This window comes from Epinephelus lanceolatus, chromosome 24 (genome assembly GCF_041903045.1).
Source record: "Epinephelus lanceolatus isolate andai-2023 chromosome 24, ASM4190304v1, whole genome shotgun sequence".
NCBI lineage: Eukaryota > Metazoa > Chordata > Actinopteri > Perciformes > Serranidae > Epinephelus > Epinephelus lanceolatus.
In genome coordinates this window covers 16,534,718-16,559,812 of record NC_135757.1, presented here as the reverse complement: position 1 = coordinate 16,559,812, position 25,095 = coordinate 16,534,718, and the positions used below count along the sequence as shown (strand labels likewise).

The 25,095-nt window shown below is 43.2% G+C and overlaps 1 protein-coding gene across 2 annotated transcripts; it reads right to left on the bottom strand.

The window, feature by feature from the left end:
- Window positions 1-932: 932 nt before the first annotated feature.
- Window positions 933-25,057, bottom strand: LOC117254566 (OX-2 membrane glycoprotein-like). 2 transcript variants are annotated; one of them, XM_033622919.2, is made up of 8 exons: window positions 24,903-25,057; window positions 23,288-23,370; window positions 23,043-23,150; window positions 21,933-22,256; window positions 21,255-21,584; window positions 18,589-18,873; window positions 16,389-16,490; window positions 933-3,542 (listed from the first exon to the last, which is right to left on the bottom strand). In XM_033622919.2, the coding sequence occupies exons 3-8, from the start codon at window positions 23,110-23,112 to the stop codon at window positions 3,538-3,540; spliced, it is 1,116 nt and encodes a 371-aa protein (XP_033478810.1). In that variant the 5' UTR covers window positions 23,113-23,150; window positions 23,288-23,370; window positions 24,903-25,057; the 3' UTR covers window positions 933-3,537. The 2 variants fall into 2 exon arrangements, with proteins under 2 accessions (XP_033478810.1, XP_078021718.1); XM_078165592.1 differs by having other exon boundaries at window positions 24,911-24,982.
- Window positions 25,058-25,095: the final 38 nt, after the last annotated feature.

The window sequence follows — 25,095 nt, the reverse complement described above, 5'->3', positions numbered from 1 at the left end:
ATTAGCATAGCCAATTGAGTTAACAAGCTAATTTGCTAACCCTTTAGTGACTTAAAAGGTCTAAACATCATGATCGATAGCATCAGGCTACAGTTCCAGCCCTTCCCCACATATGTGGGTGTGAAGCTTGACAGAACACTATCATTTAAACAACACCTGGTCAGTGTCAAGGCAAAGACAACCGCCCATGTCGCCCCTTTGCCACACATGCCCAAGAACTGCTCTGTACAACACCATGTGATACCTCCAAGGCTGCCTGGGTCATGGCAAGATGGAGGGACCAGTGGAAGTCAGCAGAACCATCAAGGTTCCACCAGAGATTTTCCTGGCTAGCACCTGCACTCATTGTCTCATTGACAATGCCCACTACAAACTGTGGAACACACAGTGATGTAGTGGAGGGTATACTCAGGTATAAGTGGTATACCCACTTCTTTTTCTATCCAGTGACAGTTTACCCACCTATCAGCTAAACAGCCATTGTAATAGGAGAGTATGCTATCTCATCGGTAACCTACCTATCTACCTAGTAGTACACCCACCTCATCAACTACCACTACACCACTGGGAACACATAACAACCAACTGCCCTAAACACCGACCACCAAATGGTGATCATGGTCTAATTGACCTGGACGATGAAAGGATACAGGCCAGACGAAGAATCTTATAAGGTTTTTGTTTAATGTTACTGAGGATTTTGTTTAATTAACTTCAATTTGTTAAACTAGCTTAGCTCTGAAGAAATACAAAGAAACTTGGAAAGAAGCCCGAGAGCAGCACACTGATGATGTCAGAGGGCTGTGATTGGTTGATTGCAATGTTGGTCCAAGAATGCGATATGGGATGTTGATCCAGGAGCATGTCCTACTTGGTAAAATCACGTTGTGCGTTATTAAACAGAAAGAAAAATGAAACTGCAGGTCACTTAGTTTTTTTAACTTCAAAGGCATTTATTGACATTTAATCCTTATAATCATCTTTATATACAGATATTTGACTTTACTGTAAAATAACCTATAAGTGGTGTTTAATTGTTAATTGAATATTTTTTTCCTGATAAGAGATGTTCTACCAAATTAACTGTACACAGCCCATGTAAGCCTATATTAATATTTATCCACATAAGTTAAATTTTGATACTGGTGCTCCTGATAGTTCGGCTCCTTAAGTCATGAAATACTGTACAACAATGCAACACACACACACACACACAGACACTCCAAATTTCTTTCACTTCCAAAACAAACACACACATGCAGTGATTTACAGCTGCAGGGTTCATCTGCACAGGAATCGTTTGGGCGGTGTTAACCACCGAGAGCATGAACGTTACAGATCGACCACCCTTCTCGGCCCCCACAACACAGCAGCTATAAATAACAAACCTTTCATTATTTCCCACTCACAGCCATCCCTTCAGTCTGAGTCACACTATGGCTGGTTCACTAGAAGTCACATGTTAGACTCAGTCCCCCGTTTCTTTTTGATTTCTTGTAACTTGTAAGCTTAGCTCAGAATTGCCATCCTTTAATCATCCCTCTTTTTCTAGTTTACCAAGTGTTGTCTCATTGAAAACCACAAATAGAGGGTTTTTAGGTGACGTAGCACCCTGTGGTGGCCATTTAGGTGGTCAACAGTAATCAGGCAGCAGCTGAAGTTTCAGCCACCTTAAAGGCCCTGAAAATCTATTTTCTCGATCAGCTGTGCGTGAGCCAAGTGCCAAACCTAAAAGAGTTTCAATGTTGTTACATGTGTCCGTGCACCAACCAGGATAGAGTTTAATGACATACAGAAAGAAAGAAGAGTTGAAGCCATGATTTAAAGGGTATTTTTCAGCCTGGACCCTATTTTCCCATACATTTGTGTCTAAGTGACTGATGGAGACAACATTTTCTTGAAAATGGTTGTGATGTAATTCCTGCAGGCATTTGTGCGCCATCAGTGTGCATCAACCAAAAGTGCTTTTCTTGCCACTGACAGGCTCAGATTGTTAAAATAAGTGTCTGACAACATTTTTAAAAGGATCCCTACAGAGATAGCCCTTTTTTATTACAAAGCAAACCAACGCACAATGTAATTTTGTCATTGCAAAACAAACTTCATTTAGAGTCAACAAACAAAATAAAACATACAAAAGCCATCTTGGTTCATATTTCCACTGTTCCACCATTCGCCAACTGTGGCTTGGTTCGAATAAACCCTTAATTCGGCCAGTTAGATGTAAAAATATGCTAGCTCTATGTACTCTAAAATTGCTGTTTATTTAAATGGGGACTGGTGAGTTTGGCGATAGCAATTTTGGGGCTATTTCTGGTTAAACAAAATAGATCTTACTCTGGAGCAAAAAAGTCTATCTCAGTAGGGATCCTTTCCATAACGTTGTCAGACACCTAGAATAACAATCTGAGCCTGTCAGTGGCAAAAACAAGCACTTTTGCTGGTGTTCAATTGCCCTTAGGGATTACAATGCAGCCTGTTTTGCAGCAGCAGTATCTCAGCCAATAGGGACTTGGCTTGGGAATCTTAGGGTCGCCGGTTCAAGTCCCCATACAGAGTATAGAGTGCGGACGGGTAGCTGGAGAGGTGCCAGTTGGCCTCTTGAGCACTGTTGAAATGCCCTTGAGCAAGGCACTGAACCCCCAGCAGCTTGGGGGCCTATCCAAGGAATCTCATGTGACATCTCTCCATTTAGTGCATGTATAGGTCCTGTCTGTGCATGTGTGTGTATTTCGGGAATGTGTGTATATATCAGTCAATAAAGTATGTCTTCTTCTTTAATTTCAAAACTTGTTCTCATTAGTCACTTAAACACAAAAACATGGGAAAATAGGGGCCAGGTTGAAAAATACCAAGGTTACCTTTTAAGGAGCTCACTGAGCAATATGGAAAAGTAGTTTTTAAGGCCATGTTTGTGTCAGTTTAAATGGGAACTAATAAATCCCCCACTGATAAATTATTTATTGATTTATTTCAACATTACAATAATTATTTTTTGTTAAAATTTTTGTAATGAGCTAACCAACAAAGTCAAAAACACTTCAACTGAGCAAACTGTACTCAAGCTAGACATAACCAAAACTTTAAAAAATATATAACTTATTACTCTGTTCAACATCTAAGATCTGACCTTACACACACACACACACACACACACACACACACACACACACACACACACACACAGCAACACAACTGGACCTCCATGATTCCATTAAACATACTGATGCAAATCCTACAACCTCTGCTCATATCAAAAGGATTTCATCAATCATCGAAGCAACGTTTCGACTGTTAAGTGTGAAATCTAGCATTAAATAATGTGGTTTTAGTTCTGTTTACTTTGTATTAAATGACAAGAGGAATGTGTGATCTTCCCAGCTCATGGGAGCAGAACCAGCCATGTTGGCTCCGTTCTGTGACAGCTCTGTTCCCTTCCTCTGCACGCTGAGCTGGAGGGCACGGTGCTGAGCAGTTAGGTCAGCCTCAGAGCTCCGCTGGACCTTCATCAAAGCAGCAGTGACGTCGGCCTCCAAATCAGTCTGGACAGAACGAGAGAAGAGACACACGGTTAGTTGTACGGCTTTGTCCCAAAAAACTTTCCACCATTTCCCATTTTGTATTAATCAACACAGATCCTTCCCTTAATAGTCTGCATGTCCTGCCGGGCTGTGACAGCCTTTTCCTGACTAAACACCCATGAGATTTTATTGGTGAAAGGTTAGACATCAGGTTTACAGGAAACTGGCCCATTTATCCTTATAACAGCAAACCCAGGTCAAAGATATATGATGCCACTGTTCATACAATTGATGTGCTAAACATACACAACTGGTCTGTATAGTTAAGCCTTGCCATAATAGCTTATCGTAGGGCTTAGGAGGTTATTCACTGAGTGCTGATCCTTTTTTTTTTTTTTTTTTTTTTTTTTTTAAAGAGCACAAACTTCTTGTGTTTATTTGAATTCAGAACTAGCCCAGCTAGTGACTGCTGTGAATAGGGCAGCTGACAACAAGGGAAAGACCATGTGACCGCTTGGAAAGACAGCTGACAGGAGGGAAAAGACCCCAACGGTGCTGGCATGGGTTAGCAACCCATGGTAGCAGTGGTGAGGCCTAGCAGCCTTATTACAACCAAAATTAGCTACAGCCACCATAGGAAAAATACCCCAAGAGTCAGTGAGAGCAGGGGTGGAAGATGACTCACAGGTGGATTACACGGTAACAGACATTGGAACGGACACGACTATGACTTGGATCTGTGACTCAGTGAAGGATAGGGGCACGGACCTATCCACCAGTGCTAGAATTAGCAGCACTCAGGACAAGGTGAGCGCATCTGTAGAGGATAAAAGTAGCACAGTTGAGAACAAGATGCTTCAGGTTTGTCCTTGCGTCTGGCAGAAAGTAACATCAGTGAAAGGCCTCAGAACTCATCAGGGAAAGAAGTGTGTGGCAAAGAAAGGGCAGAGTAGCCGCATTGATCAGTACTTCCTAAGAAGTCAGTTGAGTCAGTTGGATGAAGTCCAGCGGCAGGTAGAAAACCACAGTTCGCAGGATATCAGTAACGCTGCCACTGAGGAGGAGGGGGTAGTAAGAGAGGATGCAGGTGACACTGAGGCCAGTATGCTAGCCAGAGAGAGAACCATGGAGCAAAAGGTTAGAGTTAGATGGCCTAGAGCAAATGACAGTAAAGAATGGGAGATAGTTAATAGAGATTTGTCAGTAATCTTGAGTAGGCTTGGAGGAAATGCAATAGAAAGGTTAGAAAAGATGGGAGATATAATGTATTCATATGGTGTAGAGAGGTTTGGAGTGCATGAGAGAAAGAGGAGTGAGAGGGTACAGTCAGGTAAGTCTAGGCGGCAGAGAGAAATAGAGAAGTTAGTCAAGGAAAGGAGACAGTCAAGAAAGCAGTGGAAAAAGGCTACAGAAGAAGAAAGGGAGGGAATTAAGGTGTTGCAAGAGGAGTTGAGAAGCAGGCTAGCAGTTCTTAGAAGGGCAGAGCATCTCAGGAAAAAGAGGAGGAAGAAGGAATATGCTAGGACAGGTTTTTTCAGGGACCCTTTTAAGTTTGTTAAAGGATTGTTCAGCCAGGAAAAGGGAGGGCAGCTTAAAGCAGAAAGGTTAGAGGTTGAAGAATATTTGAGAAACACATATTCAGATTTGGAGAAGAATAGGATAGTAGGTTTCCCACCTGATATCCCTCCATTAGGAGGGATAGAGCATGAGATGGATGTCAGGCCACCTAGGTGGAAGGAAGTTCAGGAGGTGGTCAGGCGTGCAAAGGCTTCTTCGGCCCCAGGGCCTAATGGAGTCCCCTACCGGGTTTATAAAGGTGCGCCTGATACCCTTAAATTTTTGTGGAAACAGCTAAGAATAGTTTGGGAAAAACAAATTATACCAAGAGCATGGCGTAGGGCAGGGGGTGTCCTCATTCCTAAGGAGAAGGAGTCTGTGGACCTTAGCCAGTTCCGGATGATTTCTCTCTTGAATGTGGAGGGGAAGATTTTCCTTTAGTGTAGTAGCGCAGAGACTAGCTAGCTACTTAGAAAAGAATAGCTTAATAGATACCATGGTGCAGAAGGCAGGAATACCAGGTTTTTCAGGGTGTTTAGAGCATACTAGCATGATCTGGCACCAGATTCAGGCAGCGAAGATTAACAAAAGGGACCTACATGTAATATTTTTAGATCTTGCAAATGCGTTTGGTTCAGTACCGCACAGCCTCATTTGGAGTGCGTTTGACTACTTCAGAGTGCCACAGGTAGTTGTTAACTTAGTGAAAGCATATTTTCAGGATATTAGGTTGTGTCTAAGTACAGCAGGTTTCACAACAGGTTGGCAGAGGCTAGAAATAGGCACCATGGCAGGGTGTACAATTTCTCCATTAGCATTTACTATGGCAATGGAAGTAATCATCAGGGCTTCTAAGTGGGTGGTAGGTGGGGAGAGACGGCAGAATGGGTTGCATCTTCCACCAGTTAGGGCTTACATGGATGACATGACACTGGTGACCACAACAATGCCATGTACAAAGAGGCTACTAGAGAAGGTAAATAAGAACCTCAAGTGGGCCAGCATGAAAATCAAGCCTAGTAAATCTAGAAGCATCTCGATATGTAGAGGGAAGTTAAGTGATAGGAAGTTTGTCATAGATGATGAGGACATCTCAACAATTAGGAAAAAGTCAGTAAAGAGCTTAGGTAGGTTGTACAATGAAGAGTTGAATGATAAGGAACAGGTGGTGAAATTTAGAAAAGATGTGGCTGAAGGATTGGATAGAATAGATAAATCAGAACTTCCAGGAAAGTTGAAGTTGTGGTGTTTGCAATTTGGGCTATATCCTAGGTTAATGTGGCCACTGTCAATTTATGAAATTCCAATATCTGTTGTGGAGAGAATTGAAAGGTCGGTTAGCTCCTACATTAGGAAGTGGTTGGGCGCTCCTAGGTGCCTAAGTAGTGTTGCATTGTATGGAAAAGGGATACTTCAGCTGCCAGTATCTAGTTTAACAGAGGAATTTAAATGTACCAAGGTCAGGACAGAGCTCTTGTTATCTGGGAGTAAGGACGTGGTAGTTAGGAGTGTGGTTCCAAATCCAACCAAGGGGAGGAAGTGGAACGCAAGATTGGCAGTTCAGGAGGCAGAGACAGCTCTTAGACATGCAGAGATTGTAGGTAATGTTCAGTTTGGCCGGGGAGGCCTGGGGCTTGGCTCAGGTAAACCGGTATGGAATACAGCAGGCCTCAAAGATAAAAGAAAGCTGGTTGTAGAACAGATACGCAGACAGGAAGAGATAGTAAGGGGTGCAAAGGTAGTGGCCCAGGCTAAACAGGGACAGTGGTTGAATTGGGAAAGTGTAGAGAAGAGGAAGCTTAGTTGGAGGGACCTGTGGAGTATGGAGGAGAATCGTATTAGATTCCTGGTAGGGGCTACATATGATGTCTTACCAACCCCCCAGAACCTAAAACTGTGGGTAAATGAGGACCCATCATGCCCATTGTGTTCACGTACCGCAACTTTAAAGCATATTTTGTCAGGCTGTAAAGTTAGCTTGTCACAAGGCCGATATACATGGCGACATAATCAGGTGTTGAAATGTTTAGCTGCAGGCATCGAAGGGAAACGAAGACAGGTGAATTCAGAAGGTGTTAAGGATAGGAGCTTCGTAATTCAGTTTGTCCGTGAGGGAGAGAAATACAGAAGGGATAAGTTAGTGAGGAGGCAAGGGTGTGGCCGCCTAGAAGGTGCTTGTGATTGGGAAATGCAAGTAGATTTAGGGGGAAAGCTTGTTGTTCCTCAGGAAATAGTCTGTACCAGGCAGAGGCCTGACTTAGTGTTGTGGTCAGTGAGTCAACAGATAGTTTATTTCATTGAGCTGACAGTTCCTTGGGAAGACTCAGTGGAAGAAGCCTATGAAAGAAAAAAGCTTAGATATGCAGACTTAGGAGCAGAAGCTGAGCAGCGAGGATGGAAGACTAGGATTTGTCCAGTGGAAGTGGGGTGTAGGGGATTCATAGCAAGATCAGCTGTCTCACTCCTGGGGGAACTCGGAGTGCGGGGACAGAGTTTGAGGAAGACAGTGAGGGAAATGTCAGATGAAGCAATTAAATGCAGCCAGTTTATCTATTACAGAAGAAATAATGTCAGCTGGGGGCCAGCAGGGGGAACTACTAAGCAGGGCACATAACTCCTTGAGATCAGGTGGAGAGATCCACTTCCTGTCAGGAGAAATCCAGGAAGAGGAAGTATTTAAGTGTGGGAGTGGCCTATTGGAATCCATTTTGTTTGAGGCCATGCGGCAAGGTGAGTGTGCTTGCTGATCCTGTAAGTCCAGTTAGCTCCTTTAACTTTAGCTTATATTGTAGTTATGCTATGTAGTGTGTGAAATAGAGTATGGTGAATGTGACAGGAAAGCTAGTATCAGCATTGCTTCTGCCTGGAGCTCGCATGTATGGAGCCTGGGTTTGGTTGAAGATGGCAGTGCTGTTTGGGCTGAGAAAGCCATGTGTAAGTAAGGAGGAAATCCAGGAAGAGGAAGGTTATTTAAGTGTGGGAGTGGCCTATTTGAATCCATTTTGTTTGAGACCATGCTGCAAAGTGAGTGTGTTTGCTGATCCTGTGAGTTCATTTATCTCCTTTAACTTTAGCTTACATTGTAGTTATGCTATGTAGCGTGTGAAATAGAGTATGGTGAATGTGCTAGTAAAGGTAGTATCAGCATTGCTTCTGCCTGGAGCTCGCATAAACGGAGCCTGGGTTTGGTTGAAGGTGGCAGTGCTGTTTGGGCTGAGATCACTGTCTAGCCTCCTGGAGGTGTCATTGTTGTGAGGGCTCGTCTTGGGGAGGTAGACTGTACAGCCTAACCCGGCGGGGGAGTGTGATAGCCTAACAAGGCTTCCTTCCCTGGGTCTACCTCCTCTGTGGTAGTATAGGTAAGGTAAAGGAGGTTGTTTGGTTAGTGTGGGGAGCAGTGAGACCTGGCATTAGGGGAGTGTCTCTGGGACGCCAGAGATCACTGTCTAGCCTCCTGGAGGTGTCGTGGGACCAACTAGACGAAACACCGGTGAAAGGAGGTTCCCACCCGATGACCCCAAAGACATGTTAGTTATCACTGCTCACTGGTCTGTATAGTTAAGCCTTGCCATAATAGCTTATCGTAGGGCTTAGGAGGTTATTCACTGAGTACTGATCCTTTTTTTTTTTTTTTTTTTTTAGAGCACAAACTTCTTGTGTTTATTTGAATTGAATTGAAAAATCTAGACAAGACTAATAGTCTACAGTCATGCCAGCAGCCCTGTTACACTGTGCTTTATAATGGAGCTAAATTCTGACAGGACTGTCTCTACACCACTGTATAAAAATAGTGGACATAGCCAACTTGACGTCACCCACTGGTTTGTGAACACCAGTACTGAAACCTCAAGTTTGGAATTTTGGCGTCACCATGTTGGATTTCTGGAGCCAAACGTAACCAAATTTGGATGAGAGGGTGGAGCTGTGGAGGAGCGAGTGCTGGACCTATGGTGACGCCTTACAGACAGCCTGTCACTCAAAGCTGCCCTGACCTTAATTATGTGTAATTTAAGCCTTAAAAAACATAAACTGGTGAGTTATATAAAAATTCACCCCCCTACAGTTGTCATTAAGGAGTATCATCTCTAGAGACCAAAAAACATATTTTGTACCAGGCTGTTTATTTCTGCTGTAAAGTTGGGCAATTTAACATGGGGGTCTACGGTGATTGACTTGCTCTTGGAGCCAGCCTCAAGTGGCCATTACAGGAACTGCAGTGTTTCGCACTTAAGCCACCATGAAGATTACAGCTCCAACAAGTTGCTGCAGAGTGCCTGTTTACACCTGGTATTAACCCGCATCCCCAGAGTACGCCCGGGGCCCTGCACCTGCCTGCCGCCCGGCACACAACGCACCCGATCCCATTTCCTGTCCCTGCGGGTGGTGGGCCCATAGGGTGGCCACTCCATGTTATTTGTTTGGGCTGAGCCTGACCATGTCCCACAGCCCAAGGCCCGGCCACCAGATACTCGCTAGCAGTCCAAATTTGCCAAGTCATCAAGGTCATTAGAGGTGTTCTGGACACATCCCACTGGTAGAAGGCCTCAGGGTAGCCCCTTAACACACTGGAGTGATGACATTGCTTGTCTGGCCTGGGAACGCCTTAAGATCCCGCAGAAGGAGCTGGAAAGCGTTGCTGGGGTGAGGGACATCTGGGGTGCTTTGCTTGGCCTGCTGCCCCTGCGACCTGGCCCCGGATAAGCGTTTTGGTAATCCAAACACAAGTGGACAGCTTAGACGCACTGCCACTCACACTTGTGTGAGCTAATCAGTTGTGTTAAGATTTTGTTACTGCCTACGTCACTTATGCCAGAAGGTCAGAGGGACCTTGCTAGCTGCTCGCTTGTTTGTCGTATTAGCAGTTGTTTTGGTACAGCTAGAGATATCACTGTCAGCAGAATTCAACATGTCGATAGCACAACATTTCATCCAACTAAAAAAATGGGCAACTTACAGAGGCAACTTACAGAGCGTTAGCGCACTGTCTCCAAAACAACCACCACATCCTGCATTGATGACATAGTCCTTGTCAGGAATGAATCAGGACGTATTAGGGTAAAACATATGACCAGCTACGCAAGTTGTTTGAGTGGTTGGCTCAAATGCGGTCCTTTACATTTGTATTTAGTGGTGTCCATTTGTGTGCATGTTCATACCAGGTGTGAACAGGCTCAAAGTGTTAAGGCTGGCAGTTAAAATTAATCAAAGTAATTGGTGTTTCTAAACTCTTTAAGCTGTGTATTGGCAAGAATCTGGTGGTTTCATACGGATCACAGTACTGGGGTTATGATTCCAGTGTACTGTGATGCTGTACGCAATATTTTTTAAAATCTTATTTTAGGAAAACTGTCAGTACACCACCACATGCAGAAAACAAGTTTGTTTACAATCAGAGCAGTGGGATTTGCATTTATATTTAACACAGTACTTGAAAGACACTCGCTTATGTGTTGTTACTTTGGAGTGAAGAGTCAAATGCCTGAAGATAGACGTCAACACTGCTATCCACACAACACAAAATGACCCACTGCCACGGATCTTAACATGTAAGCTCTTAATTCAAAATTGACAGTTTTTATCAGAATCAATATCACAAATGTTATGTTGATACTCAAGTGTATCAGTATTTTCTTACATCCCTATTGTTTCTACAGTTGCACCCAGTGAAGACAGAGAGTTTATTCATCATAGACAGAGGTTGCATTTCCTTGATTTAAATCCCACACAAGAATGTAAAAATAAACACAGCAAGCACATACACGCCTGTATCCCCAAAACTCCCACTCGCATCCAAAAGACCACACGCACAAAATAATGAAACATTGCAGGAATTCCTCAGCCATGATTAATGCCTGCCACGCCTCAATGTACATGTGGCAGCAATGTGAGTTATGTAGCGGTGGCTCACTTGAGCCTATAGCACCGAAGCTGAGGCGGCACATGTGGCCTAGAAACCAATTAGAGCCAGAATGACAAGTTAAGTGTGTGACGGAGAACCTGGTAAATCAATCACTAGAAAATATTTGGGAAAAAGGAAACTGCAGTGCGAGCAGCAGGTGTCACTTTCATCATGTTGGTCACTTGGTGTGCAGCTCAGTTTTCATTCTGGATATCATGTTTTCCGACCTCTAATCTCTTAGGAGCAATCAGTGCTCCCCTCAGCTCTGCCCTCACAACCGGATGTGGTCACTCCCCCCATACTTCCTGCGGTGCTACAGTTTGAAAGGTGCCACTGAAAACATGAATAAATGCCTCTTATCTGAGGTTAACTTCCTGTCCTTGTTGCTGCACCACCACCGCACCTTATAGTCTGTACATCTTCGCCCGGCCACACCAAAAAAACATGGAAACGTAGACACAAATAGATCAGCAGCATTTTACTGGAAGAACCTCAGGCCTCGGCCTTACTTCCCAGCTGTGATTGAAGCAGGCAGAGACTGAATTACGCCCACTGAATCAGAAGGAACCACAAAAGCCTATTTGTGGCTGGCTCGTGGTTCAGCTTCAGCCGCAGACATCACAACTTCTCGGGCCGTCCACAGTGGGTTTCTCTGCAGCTGAACATCTCAGACTCACTTTAAATATTTGTCAACATAGAGTTTTAGTTTCAGGCAGCTGCTAGACACTCAAGGGTTTTCACATTTCTGCCCCCCCAAAAAAGGGGGAATAAATACTGAGATAAATTCAGCTGAAAGCAGACTGCTCTGAGCTGCAGGTGTGTTCTGGTCTGCAACAAGTATACTCCAGCAGTGGCTTAAAGGATCAGTTCACCCAAATTACTTAAAAGCATATATTCCCCATTCTAGTTTGAAACTCCTGTTTACACTCGCACATGCATGCCCAGTGTACGCCAGCAGTCACATGGTATGCACACCAGTGTTAATTTTGACAGCGATTTTAGATTTAGTCTTAAGAAGAAAATGCTTATTAGTTTTAGTCACATTTTAGTCACTTTTATCCTTCATAGTATGAGTCGACGAAAAATCAAAATGTTCAGTCAACGAAAATTAATGACATTTTAGTCAATACTTTTAGTCAGTATATATATTTTTTTATTCTTCAAACTAACCCAGTCAGGCTAATTAATATATCAGAAATTAGAATCAAGGTGACAGGTTGTATAAACATTTCATGCAGACACATTTTTCTACATATACAAATAATTTCTGAACACTTACAAACTGTTAAGAAGCAGAAAAATTACTTAATTAAAGCTTGAATTCTTTCTTAATCTGCAACATGACAGTCTGGAGGTTTAAACTCATGTCTGACAGAGCTGGTGATTAAAATTAAACTTTTATCTCTGTCAGACATAAGAGTTCAGACTGTTAACTTACAGCAAAGCTACACTCACAGATAACTGAGTGTCCTACCTGCCTGTCAAACAGCATCAACCCATAAACCTTCCTGAGACAGTCCAGACTGAATGGAGTCCCACGGGGATCAGTTGTGAAGTCCACTGGCCAGTGGCTGCTTGCTCTGCTGCCATTAAGTGGCTAACAAGCGGAGCTAACTGCTAACAGCCACCACTCCAACTGACAAACTACACAAATCCATTCAGTCTTTCAATGTTCGATAGTCCATCATGAACATTTTCGTCACATCTCCTCAACAAAAATAAAGCATGGATTTTTGTCTTAGGTTTATTTATTAGGATCTATTTTTAGCTCGTCATCGTTTCCTTTTCGGCATGGAAAAAGATAGATGATGAAAAATTTTCATTTTAGGTTTCAACATTAACACAGACGGCACCAAATACAGCATGTGGTTACGCTGCAGCCTGTTTCGTGGCTGCCAGCTGCAGCGCTATTAATCACTTAAGACACAAAAATATGGGAAAACAGGGTCCTGGGTTGAAAAATACCAGAGTTTCCCTTCAGTTAGTTGCTTCCTCTGAGCAATGTGTCCTACATGAAAGCAAAACAATCTGCCAAATTCCAAAGCTAGTTTTGGTTATTTCATATGGGAAGTTTTGATATTTATGTTTTTTCCTCTGCTCCTCTTACAGGTTTGAAGCTGGAAGAAAAACAGGTGATGTTGGGTTTGAGTTTTTGAATGAAGAACACTTTTTTGGTCTAAAATTTGAACTTGCTGATTTCATTACGAATATTTAACATTCTAGAAAAATATTTTTTTGGAAGTATTGGAGAGCAAGTTTTCAGGGCTTTAAGACGTTTCCATCAGGACTATTTCTTTGGTAGAAAGCAGTTCAACAGGATTATCCACACAAACCAGGACTGTTTCTGGAACATTCTGAATGTAATTATTCAATGAAAGACCAAAACTATCTGCAAGACTAAAAACCCCATGGGTTAAGTGGGTGTTTTGTACCTTTAGTGAACCAATGCTTTAACTGGAGCTACCATATTTCATTGTGTACCACCTGCCACTGCATTAATGTTAAATTTGATGCAAATGTTCAAGTTAACACACTGGATCACTCATACCCAGTGAAACCAGAGATGTGAATGCTCGTCGTTGTCCAGTGTGTGAGTAATATTCACAGAATAGTCTCTAGAAGCAGTCGTTGTGTGTGATGTAATAAAAAGCCTTAAAAATATGTCAAGATCAATGAGGTCAGGTCTAAAAAAGGACACAGCTCTCGTCCCTTAAACTGCAGTCTGAATCACATCACAGTAAAAGCCTGTATTCCTGGCACATCTCAGCTGAGCCAAGACTGGGAAATACAGTACGTACACGTCTGTACAGTCGAGTGTTGTTATCAGCTGGGCAGCTTCTCAACTTTGGGCACTGTTCCTCCTTGTCACTGCTCCCTCCTCCAGGCTCATAATGTCTCCCCTCACCACAGTCAAAGGGATTAGACAGAGAAAGAGGGTCTTTTCTTCTGGCTGCTAACTCGCAACAATCAGCACAACCACTTGTTATTCTGCTCAGAATCCAGGGAGTTGGAAATAAGGGAATACTTTCAAGTAATGTGGAACGTTGCAAGCAAACTGGAGCTTTTTCTTCCCTGAGAAAAATCTATTTTTGCACCGACCCAGCTGCAATCTATCTAAAATATTCCACAGATGCTTCTGGTGCAACACAACACCATCAATCACATGCAAGTACAGTGTTTAGGAGACTGCCCCTGACTGTCTCATGAGCTAAAGATGTGAGAAAGACAAACAGTCTTAAATCAACTGCATAATTGAGGCCTTTGTTGTGTGCGACCCATGTGGGCGAATGTTGGTTTTGGAGCTCGACAAAATGAGGTGACGAAGAAAGCAGGAATTAAAGCGATGTGTCAGTTGGTTTCCATCTTTAAGGCAGGATGAAAATGGGCGTACATGCCCTCTGCTTTCTTATCGCGCAAGAAAACAAAGACGAGGAGGAGCTGAAGGAAAAGGAAACTCGTTAATCTCTGTTATTTAGGAAATGCATTGCTCTGGAAGAATCTGTGACTTTTTATGTCAAAAATATCAACTATAATCATTGGATGACTCTGGTTGCCTTATGTGACACAAAAACCTTACAACATTAGACCCAAATCGAGAGTTGCCGTGGGATCGTCCTGACCTTGACTCATCAGCTCCCACTTTTGTTTTTCTTCCTTTACGACTTTAGTTTGGCTGACACAAGCGCCAACATCAGCCAAAGCCTCAGTCACTGCCGCGATAATTTTGGTTTTCCCTGTCTCTCCTCGGTGGGCAGAAAATTTATGATAAGGGGGAAATGGGCAGAGGTCCACACGCCACATTACGCTGGCACCGCACTGTGTCCGTGACACCCAGAGAGGATTGTGGGAAAGGTGTTATCAGGAGTCAAGGGAGTGTTGATCACACGTGACTAAGCACGACACCTCTGTGTGGAAAGTCACGCTGAGCCCTGTTAGTTGACCTTGTGAGTGTTTTTCTGAGAAATGTTCCACCCTGTACCATCATCATCACCATATTCACTTTCTCCAATGTTGCAATGCATTTTAATTTCTCCTAGCTATTTGGGATCAGTAGGACCTGATAAGTGTAAAAAACGAAACACTGTCAATGATAAATACATCCCAATGTCCTTCAATGAGTTCATCCATAACATTTGATCATTCACTTTTCATAGTAATACCTTCTTATCCTCTTATGTGTGTTTATCCTATATATTTTTTATCATGTATGATCTTCTTTTTTTCTCTACTTTTTTTTTTTTCTAATGTATACTTGTATGTAACATGCTATATAAATTAACTTGACTTGCCACATTGCCAATGAGAACATACCAGCTGCTTATTCACACATCCAGCAGATATGGAGCAACATTAGCATTCATCCACCCGACGAACACAAGTCCAATATTTACCCTATTTTAGCTCTGTTTTGGTCTCCACCAACTCCTGAGAGCAAAATCTGGCTCTAAATGCACCATTGTGTTTATCAGATAGTTGTTACATTTGTCTTGTTTGGTAGGATAGGATTTTTCACTGGTGCACCTGGCAATGACGCTGATGAGAGCAGTGAGAATGAACCAACACAGCCCGGAATATCGAAGCAATGAGCTAAACTCTGCTGAAATGCTCTGCAAAGCTGAGAGGAACTGCAGAGCTGGGTGATAATTCTCTGTGGGGTCACTGTGAGCAACCCTTTTCATGTTCTCCCAGTCATGTGATCGATTGTTAATATAAAAACACAGCCTACAGCAGCTTTAAGTACAACTTTTAAGTGTTTAATCAGTCAGTCTTTGCTCAAGTTCTCTGGGGTTGTTTTGGTGTGTCAGGATGTTTATGTAACCAGAAGAAATGTGACTACTTCACCATAATCACTACAATGACAAGAGCTCTCAAAACTTGGCCAGCACAGCAGGCCACAGGACAAACAATGTGCTGCATATCGGCTTAGGGCTTTCCTCCATGACAGGGATCCTGCACTAAAGAAAAGCCCGTAGAAAAGACGTATTATCTCAAAATTCTCTGCCTGTTTTTACAGTTACACCTCAGTCTGCTGCTGAACTGCGCAAAGTGCTTGTCATTCACTTTCCTCACCCACGTTTTCCTGAACTCCTACCAGCCTTAAAAGTAAACATCCACCTTCACATACTCTTATAACAGCAGTTGCATTATTTTTGATGACATGCTGTAATTTAGTCTTTTGCAACCAGCCTGTGCACTTCCGAGAATGCCTTTGGGAAACCACGCATGACCTTGGTGCATAAAGCTGCTGCAGACTGTTGCTTCACCAGCACTGTTTTCTGTTTTAGATTGATTCAATCAATTCAATTGTGTTTCAACAAATGTTAACAGAAATACATTTTGTTAAGTCATTTAGGATGAGTGAATGTGGCTTGAAGGGGTAAACTGCTGTGGGAAGTGAAGCTGGGACTCACCGTCAGTGCAGATGAAGCACTTGCAGAGACAAACACAGAGACACAGGAGGAGGACCGCTGCCACACCGCACACTGAAAGGAGGATGACCATGGCCGGACCCACTGTAACACATACTTACATTTAAACACTGTTTATGTTTTATGACATCTGGACTAAATATGTTAGGTGATGTGGTCGGAGCATAAAGACTTTATGAGCAAAATAATCCCTATCATACGCCGCAACATTACAGGATTCAGGACCCCATCAAAGCAGCCACAGTTACCCGTGACTAAAATAGCTGAGAATACACACATGTGGAAAACAAAAGGCTTCTTTCTGCTGCACCTCAGCACCCAAAAGTTGGCAAATATAACTGGTTTCTACACAGTTTGGAAACGTTTCGAGACAGCATTGGTAGGTACTTTTACTTCTGGCCTTTTGCTCGTGCTGCTGCAACACATAATCTGAGCTCAGATATCATGAACAAAACACTATGAGTCCACTATAAGTCCACCTAGTTAATTGCAGGGTTTTTTTGTGGTTAAACTTAATTTCGCTTGCTTTGACAAGTTTTTATGTCTAAATTTCATCCATTAACAATTTTAAGTTGTTGTACTACAAAGAGCACCATTGCACCTATGCTGAGTGACATTTCCCTTACAATCTGTCTAAGAAATATTGCCTCATGGTTGTTTGCCACCACCAACCAGTGAAGTTGCAGTTTACATCCATGTCTGTCCAGAATCAGAATCATATGTAACCATGACAATCAACAATGTGTTGGACACCCAAGACTGGTGTCACCAATTTAGTGTTTAGTAGTTACAGCGTTGAACAACGGCCAAGAAAGTGTTTTCGCAGTTGACCTTTGACTTTTTGAATATAAAGTGTCATCACTTCATCCTAGCAGACATTTATGTGAAATTTTGCCATAATTAGTGTACAAATTATTGAGTTATGGTTAAAAACATGTTTTGTGAAGTCACAGGGACCTTTGACCAATAACACCTAATCAAGTCAAGGAGACATTTGTGCCAAATTTAAGGACACTCCCTCAAGGCTTTCTGGAGAAATTTCTTTCATGAGAATGAGACGCATGAAGATGCAAGGTCACAGTGACCTTGAACTTTGAACACCAAAATCCAATCACTTAATCATAGAGTCCAAGTGGAGGTTTGTGCCAAATTCGAAGAAAATCCATCAAGGTGTTCTTGGGTTATTGTGTTCACGAAAATGAGTGACCTTTGACCACCAAAATCTAATCAGTATGTTGTTGAGTCCAAGTGGACGTTTGTGCCAATTTAAGTAAATTCCCTCAAGGCAATCTTGGGACATTGTTTACACGAGAATGAGACTGACCAGGTCACAGTGACCTTTGACCACCGAAGTCTAATCAGTTCATTGTTACGTCAAAGTGGACGTTCATGCCAAATTTGAGGAAACTTCCTCAAGGCCTTTTGGAGAAATTGTTTTCATGAGAATGAGACGGATGCAAGGTCACAGTGACCGTGACCTTTGTCTACCAAATTCCAATCAGTTCATTGTTGAGTCCAAGTGGACATTCATGCCAAATTTGAGGAAATTCCCTCAAGGCGTTCTTGGGATATCGTGTTCACAAGACTGACCAGGTCACAGTGACCTTTGACCACCGAAATGTAATCAGTTCATGGTTGAGTCCAAGTTGACGTTCGTGCCAAATTTAAGGGAATTCCCTCAAGGCCTTCTGGAGATATTACTTTCATGAGAATGAGATGGACGCAAAGGTCACAAGGACCTTGGCTTTTCACCACCAAATTTGAATTAGTTTATCACTGAGTTCAAGTGGAGGTTTGTGCCAAATTTGAAGAAATTCCCTGAAGGCATTCTTGAGATATCGTGTTCACAAGAATGGGACGGACAGATGGACGGACTGATGGACAACCTCACTGGTGCAGGGGCATAAAAACTGTTCTTATTTCTCACATTCATTTCCAGCACACCTCCATTTAAACTTCAAGGTCAAGGTTCAACTACCAGGAAAATGTGGAAACACTTGTGTGCAGGGCCTTTACGATAAGGTTGTTGATCAGTGAGGTGGATTAGATTTCTAACTGAAGTACTATAATAAGACATGAGATGTACCAGTGTAGGTTAATTGGTCAATCACGAAAACCTGACAACATTTAATCCAATAAAAAAACACCCCACTGAAACAGGATCAAGGACTAAGCTCCTCACCGTTTTTGTTGAGGGACAGTGTCAGAGGTTTCTCCAGACCCGGGTGGTGCACAATGCACTTGACAGACAGGTCACTGAGCAGCCCTGATTGGAATACCAGCGTACTTGTCACTACGGTTGTGCCGTCACCCTGCTCGTAAGAGGTTGAAATGGGCGGTCCGAGTGTTCGGTTCTCCCCGCCAACGTTCCACATGATCTCTGCTGCAGGTCGGGACTGGGCGGTGCAGTTTGCCTCAGTGACTCCTGAGGATGAGGTCACATGGCTCACCTCTGGTTTGGGTAAAACTGGGGAGAGAAAGATTGTGTTTAGTGGCTGCTTGTAAATATGATTTACTTTTTTCTTCAGTAAATTGAGCAAACATTGTTTTTCTTTGTGACACTGTGGCAGCCGTTCTGTATTCTGTCTGAAGCTGCCAATCACAGACGACAGAAAGCAGAGTTCTATTCCTCTGCCTTTATAATGGAGATGGAGAGACAGAGCACATCGCCTGTCAATCTCTTTCCCCCGCGGACACAATGACACAAGTTGTCCTCCGATGGGCCGCCAGCGAACAGAGGCAGAGCAGCTTTTACTAACTCTGTGTGGTTGTGTCTGGATCTCCTGTCAGTTGAGACAAAGCTTGTTTAGCAGAGCAGGGAGAAGGACACACACTGAGGCCTTGTGTCTGGGGAAACAGTGAGCCACTCATCCCCCTGGGCTTTCTCCCAAATTAATCACCCCTCTCCCCTCAGTGACACCCCTCCCTCTGCAAACACTATCACTCCAAAAACACACACACATGGAGGAGGATCAGCAGCCACTCACACTCCTGGAACATTTGCTTACGACTTCTAAAAGTCGGAGAAAGGTTACGCTCTTTGTGGTTTACACCTCGCTGGCACAGTAGCCGCCTTGAGAGGGGAAAAGGAGTGTTGGCGAGGGACACGTCTTTTAATGACCCACTAGAAACTCTCACCTCGGGGTCTGTTTATACACGGCGCTTCCCTTTCCTGAGCTATGTCTGACACACACACAGTAGCACTCACTTCCTCTCAGCCTACAGTATATCTCCAAGTCAAGATCACTTGAAAAATAATCCCAATGCTGTCCAGTTTATTCAGCCTGAACTCTACTGCTTTGATGCTCCCTAAAAATAAAAATACAAATGTACTAGTCTAACACAGTTTAATATTGCTTTTTGGTGCATTTTCTTACTGACTTTTGTGTATCTGTATAAAGGCCAATAGAGGACAGCCATTGGAAACTAGCTTTGGCTATAAATGCTGTGGTGCAGTACTGTACGTAACACTTGGGATCCCTCCTCAGTTGCTCTTCCTGAGGATTCTTCCATTTTCCCCTGTTAAAGGACTTTATTTGGGGTTATTTGAGTTTCTCCTGTCCTGGGATAGAAGGCAGATTATTCTGTTTCTGGACTGAGTAGTTAAACTTTTGATTGTTACTGCTATGTCATTGTAATGGTGTCTTGTAAACCCATGAGGGTGGGGCACATGTAAGTGTGCATGACACAAATAAAAATCAACCAAACAATCAATAATCCAAGTCTCATTTATCCAGTTGTATGCTCAGTACTTCCCAAACAGACACCCATTTCCAACGGAGAACTACACTGACCGTGAAACTTATCCATGCTCTCTTCAAAGCCAGACTCCTTTGAAAAAACAGTTAGTTTTTTTGTCTTATTTTACTTTGGTGTTTTAAAAAGGTTAGTTCTGATTCAGTAAAGTCCCACAGTAACACAAACAAACTAACTGATCGAGGCGGTGGTAGACCAGCAGCTCCCGTGTTCAGCGAGGTAAAATTACTGTTTTTGTCAATGGAGTCTGGCTTTGAAGAGAGCATGGATACATTTCATTTTCAGTTTGGTTTTAAAGAGTAACGTTTTAGCCAAAATGCATTTGTTTTGAATGACTTGACAAATGAGACTCGGATTATACTGCACGAGTTGTGTGAGAGTACGTAAACGGATGTTTGATGTAGTTTTGCAGCTGTTAAGCATGGACCCCTCCGACTTTAATTCATCAAGATTTTTTCTGGTTTTGGATTCTTCTTTTACCAGAGGCATGCAAGAAAAACAAAGTGTTCTTCACAAATTCAGCCTAACATGGGGTGTGTAAGTAAACAAAACATCATTGGGGGGGGGGGGGTGAAGTATTCCTTTAAATCATAAACCTGTATATCTTTGGTAATATGTCACGTTTTTAGATGCTGGATCATGCACCGTTAACCCTGGATAGTACCATCAGTTTGATGAACACATCTGGGAAGCTCAAAGCTTGGAGTTCATCTGATATTAACACCCTAGTTGCACCATTTTTTTCAGTAAATGACAGTAAGGAGGAGTGGAATGAATGGAAACATCTCAACATTGGTCTATCTTCATAAGACTGGTTTAGAACAATGCCTGGAAATACCTAACATCAGTCATGGGTTCCAAAACAGCTTCATCAAACATGACCATTCGTTTGTGATTGCATCACCTGGCAAGGCTAAAGGGGCACTTCACCACTTAAACATGTTAAAGACTAATTAAATGATCTAAATAAAGCATCCTAATCTACAAACTGAAAACACCAACCTGCCGTGCATACTCAGTTACATTCACACTTGAAATTCTGGCTCATATGCAGTGTGATTAACAATGAGGAAAGAGTACACAGTCACTCACCATAAACAGAGAGGCAGGCGATGTCACTTCTGGTGCCATCTGGGTACGTGTGAAACTCGCAGGTGTAGCAGGCCTCGTCCTCCGTCCTGACCGCCTGAATGGTCAGCTGAGTGTCCCCCAGCGTTTGGCTCAAGCTCACCCGACCTTTGTACTGCTCCTCTATGAACTGGTGGCCGCGCTTGGCAAAGGTGGCCACCTTGGTGGTGTCACCCTGTTCAGCCGTCTTCCTCCACAGCACCTGCTGGACCTTCTCGGGGAGGCTGTACCAGCAGGACAGGGTGGCCGGCTTCCCGCTCACGGCCGTCTTGTTGCCCTCCAGGTGCACTTTACCTGTAACGAAAGAGATGCTCATGATATTAATACCAAGTCAACAGAGGTGATTGTGTGTTGGCTGTGTGTGGATTTATTTCTGCTGGCGTCAAAATGAGGAGTGCTGTAGTGTGCAGGAGCTGGGATAAAAAGAGGGTGTGTGTATGCACATTTAATAGAAACAACAGGAAGGCTAGCTGGGTGGTCTGCAGGTTCAGACTGTAGCCTACTACTTCCTGTCTCATCAGGGGTCTAGCAAGTAAAACAAACACCCTCTGTGACCCTAAATTGTCTCTGCGGCAAATAAGAACAAAGGTTCAAATGTGAGCTGCAGCACTGAAAACTGCTTATCCAAAATTCCAGACTGACCAGTGACGCTGATGCATGTCCTGCCTTCCAGCGAGCCCGTGGGGTAAACATCAAAGATGCAAAGGTAGCAGCCCTCGTCATCAGGCCGCACCCTCTTGATGGTGATGTAGCTGGCATCGTTGTTGGAGGCGGTGAGCTCCACGTTGGGTCCTTGATGGCTGATGCGGATTGGCTGGCTTTGCTCGTACGCCAGGACGACCTTCTTGTGCCTGTTGAGCCAGCGCACTTGCCGGACTGTGTTGCCTGCTTCCGTGGTGACGTTGCAGCCGAGCAGCAGGGAACGACCCACCTCTGCATTGAGACTGGCCGGAGCTATGACCTGACCTGAGTTCAGAGACCAGATTTCAGACCAGAAATAAGTAAAAGTGCAACATTCAACAACATAAGAAACTCCATTACAAGGAGCCCCAACTAGACGCTGCTTTATTGTAAGAACTCACAAGCCAGAAATAGTCGGAAACCACTGGCTCTATCTGTAACAATACACTGATATGTCTTTTAAAGTAAATCTTTCAGGTCCCTGCCTGATAAACACAGTGGGTAAAAAATACAATATTTCTTTAGAAAAGGTAATGTAGTTGAAATTTTAAGTAGCGGAAAGTATTATTAAGATCCATTCTTAAAGGAACAGTGTGTGAGATTTAGGGAGATTTAGTGGCATCTAGTGGTGAGAATGACGGATTGCAACCAGCTGAAACTTCTCCCGGTTAGAATTCCTTCAGTGTTCGTTGTTCAGGAGGTTTTTTGCGAGAGCCGAATCATCCGCAGAGGTCTCTTCCTCTCCAAAACAAACGGACCAGGTGATTTAAACCCGTAAAAACACTGAGCAAAGCAGTTTCATGTTAAAAAAATCTGTGGGTTTTTTTTTATGCTGCTAGTTGTGGAGGGGCTGCTAATGTTGGCTGCTGACACGATTCTTATTTTCAGGTGATCATACATTAAAGAAAACCTATATTATATTCTATTTCAGCCAATATCTGCCTCTAAATCCTACACAGTGGACCTTTAAGTAAATGTACTTACTTCCCACCGCTGCCAAAATAATTATTAACAGCAGAGAAACTGAACCCACTAAAGTCAGATTATTTGCTAATGTAATCCAGATCATACCTTGCGTCCTGGAAACATCCGCTCCTACTATCCAGAGCAGTAGACACAGGGGCAGGGCAGGTCCACCCATGGCACACTGAGGCTGAGTTACCAACTCACACGCTGCAGCTGCAAACACAAACACTGTCAGAGCACTCAAACAGCCTCAACCACAACCTGACCCCACAACTAGCTTGTGGTTACATAAAAATAAAGCTATCAGAGATGAAACAAGTGTGAGTGGAGAAACTGCGATGCAGACGTACCTCGTCAGCTGTCCAGTGTTGTGACTTGTTGAGCTGCTGTCAGTCAGCACAGTCGTAGCTGCATCTTACTGACACACTGTGTGCTGTAATGGGAAACATGAAGCCAGAGGATGACATGAGCAATGACAGCATCGTCTCAGTATCAGAAGAGATTACTCTTTGCTTACAAGGGAAAGAAATACACACTTTTTTGCAGCTTTGGGACATGAGTTGCCATGGTAATACAAGTGTAAGCATCAACAACAGCAGCTGCTGATTCAAGAAACATCACCTGGGGTCTACTGGAGGTTTTACATGTTAATGCACAGCATGCACACCCTGTGCAGTAAACCCACAATCATCCAGCAGCAAAACAAGCTGCCACACTTTGATGTCTAGACCGTGTCAACCTTGAGATTTCAAAATCTATACCTGAGAGCCAACCGCAAAGAAATTACAGTGGTCGGATGATGATGCAGGAAGTGATAAAGAGGGATTAGGTGATCACAACATGAGTAAGTTTGTGTGTAAGGGTGTGTGCAGACACCAGCCGAGCCCAGCACTAGGTATGTTTTGGAAAGGTGCTGCTGTAAATATCCTCTCAAGTCACTTCTCTATATCCTGGACAAAAAGGTGCAAACAGCAGGGATCAGACACAAACCCACCTTTGATCAGACTCAACCCAACCACCTAAAAAACCACAGGACAGAGCAGATCCAGACCTCAGAGCTTTATGGGCATTCTGAGCTCATTGACAGTGCCAACCATCTGGCTTCAAACATGCAGCCTGCTCCTGTTGGGCAACAGCTAAACCACTTTTCCACTACAAAACCTCAGGCTTTTAATGTGAAACACCAGCAGATGGAACCTCAGGAAGGTATACGGGTCACAGTCAGGACAGCTGAGTACTTCATGTCGGACTGAAACCAGGCTGCCAACCTGGATCCTAAAAACCAGCCCTAAATCCACATGTGCACTGGACATTTTCCCCACAGCTGGTTCAGTCTCAAGTAACAGACAGATGTTATGTGAGATTTCTTAAACAGATTGCCGAGGAAAGAAAGCATAAAACTGAACACCTTTCCCACATTTACGGTCGTTCCCCCCCCCCCCCCCCCACACACACACACACATAATTAAGCCATTTTTTGTGGATGTAAATCTTTCTTTGGGCAGGTTTCCTACATGGAAATAAAAATAAATTCATTAAAAAGGTACACACAGAAGAACATGACAATTTTACCCAAAAACAGAGTAGAAAAAAGTGTTTTCTACAGACAAAATACCAACTATGCTTCAGAAATGTTTATAAAAAAAAGGTGCAACAAGTAAAAATTAAGTTGCATGTTCATCAATTTAAACTTATTTTCTAGTGTAGCTCAATGATACAGGTATTTGAGTTTATTATAAGAGAGCAAAACTTCTCTCAAAGAAGTTACAAGTTTTAAAATATTCATATTTTTATAGGCAGGTCCTGAAGAGTTTTAACATTTAAAGTCAGACTAGTTTAGGTGTGTTGACATTCCTAGTTTGAGTAAGAGAGACTACAGTTACTAAAACTTCATGTTATTTAGGCTATAACTAATTTCGCTGCAACTGAAATAGAGCTTTTCACAATAAAAGACATCAAACTCACCCACTGACAAATCAAAGTCCGCTGTCTGCTGTGTTACAGGTAAAGTGAGACTGCAGCAGAGGGATCCATGCTTCCCACATTTAACCACGACTGAACTGAGCTGAGTTTCCTGCTGCCGCAAACACCCTCAACTCTTCTTCGGGTAAATTAAAGGAAAGCAGGACCTCCGGTGGCCATTTTGTGCACGTGCTGC

Bases quoted from the DNA above. Each gene is read 5' to 3' on its own strand.
- LOC117254566 (XM_033622919.2), bottom strand. From the start codon at position 23,112: ATGGGTGGACCTGCCCTGCCCCTGTGTCTACTGCTCTGGATAGTAGGA. The intron at 22,257-23,042 runs GTATGATCTGGA...CTCTGAACTCAG, and splicing joins GGATGTTTCCAGGACGCAAG to GTCAGGTCATAGCTCCGGCC. The intron at 21,585-21,932 runs GTCAGTCTGGAA...CTTTCGTTACAG, and splicing joins GACATGCATCAGCGTCACTG to GTAAAGTGCACCTGGAGGGC.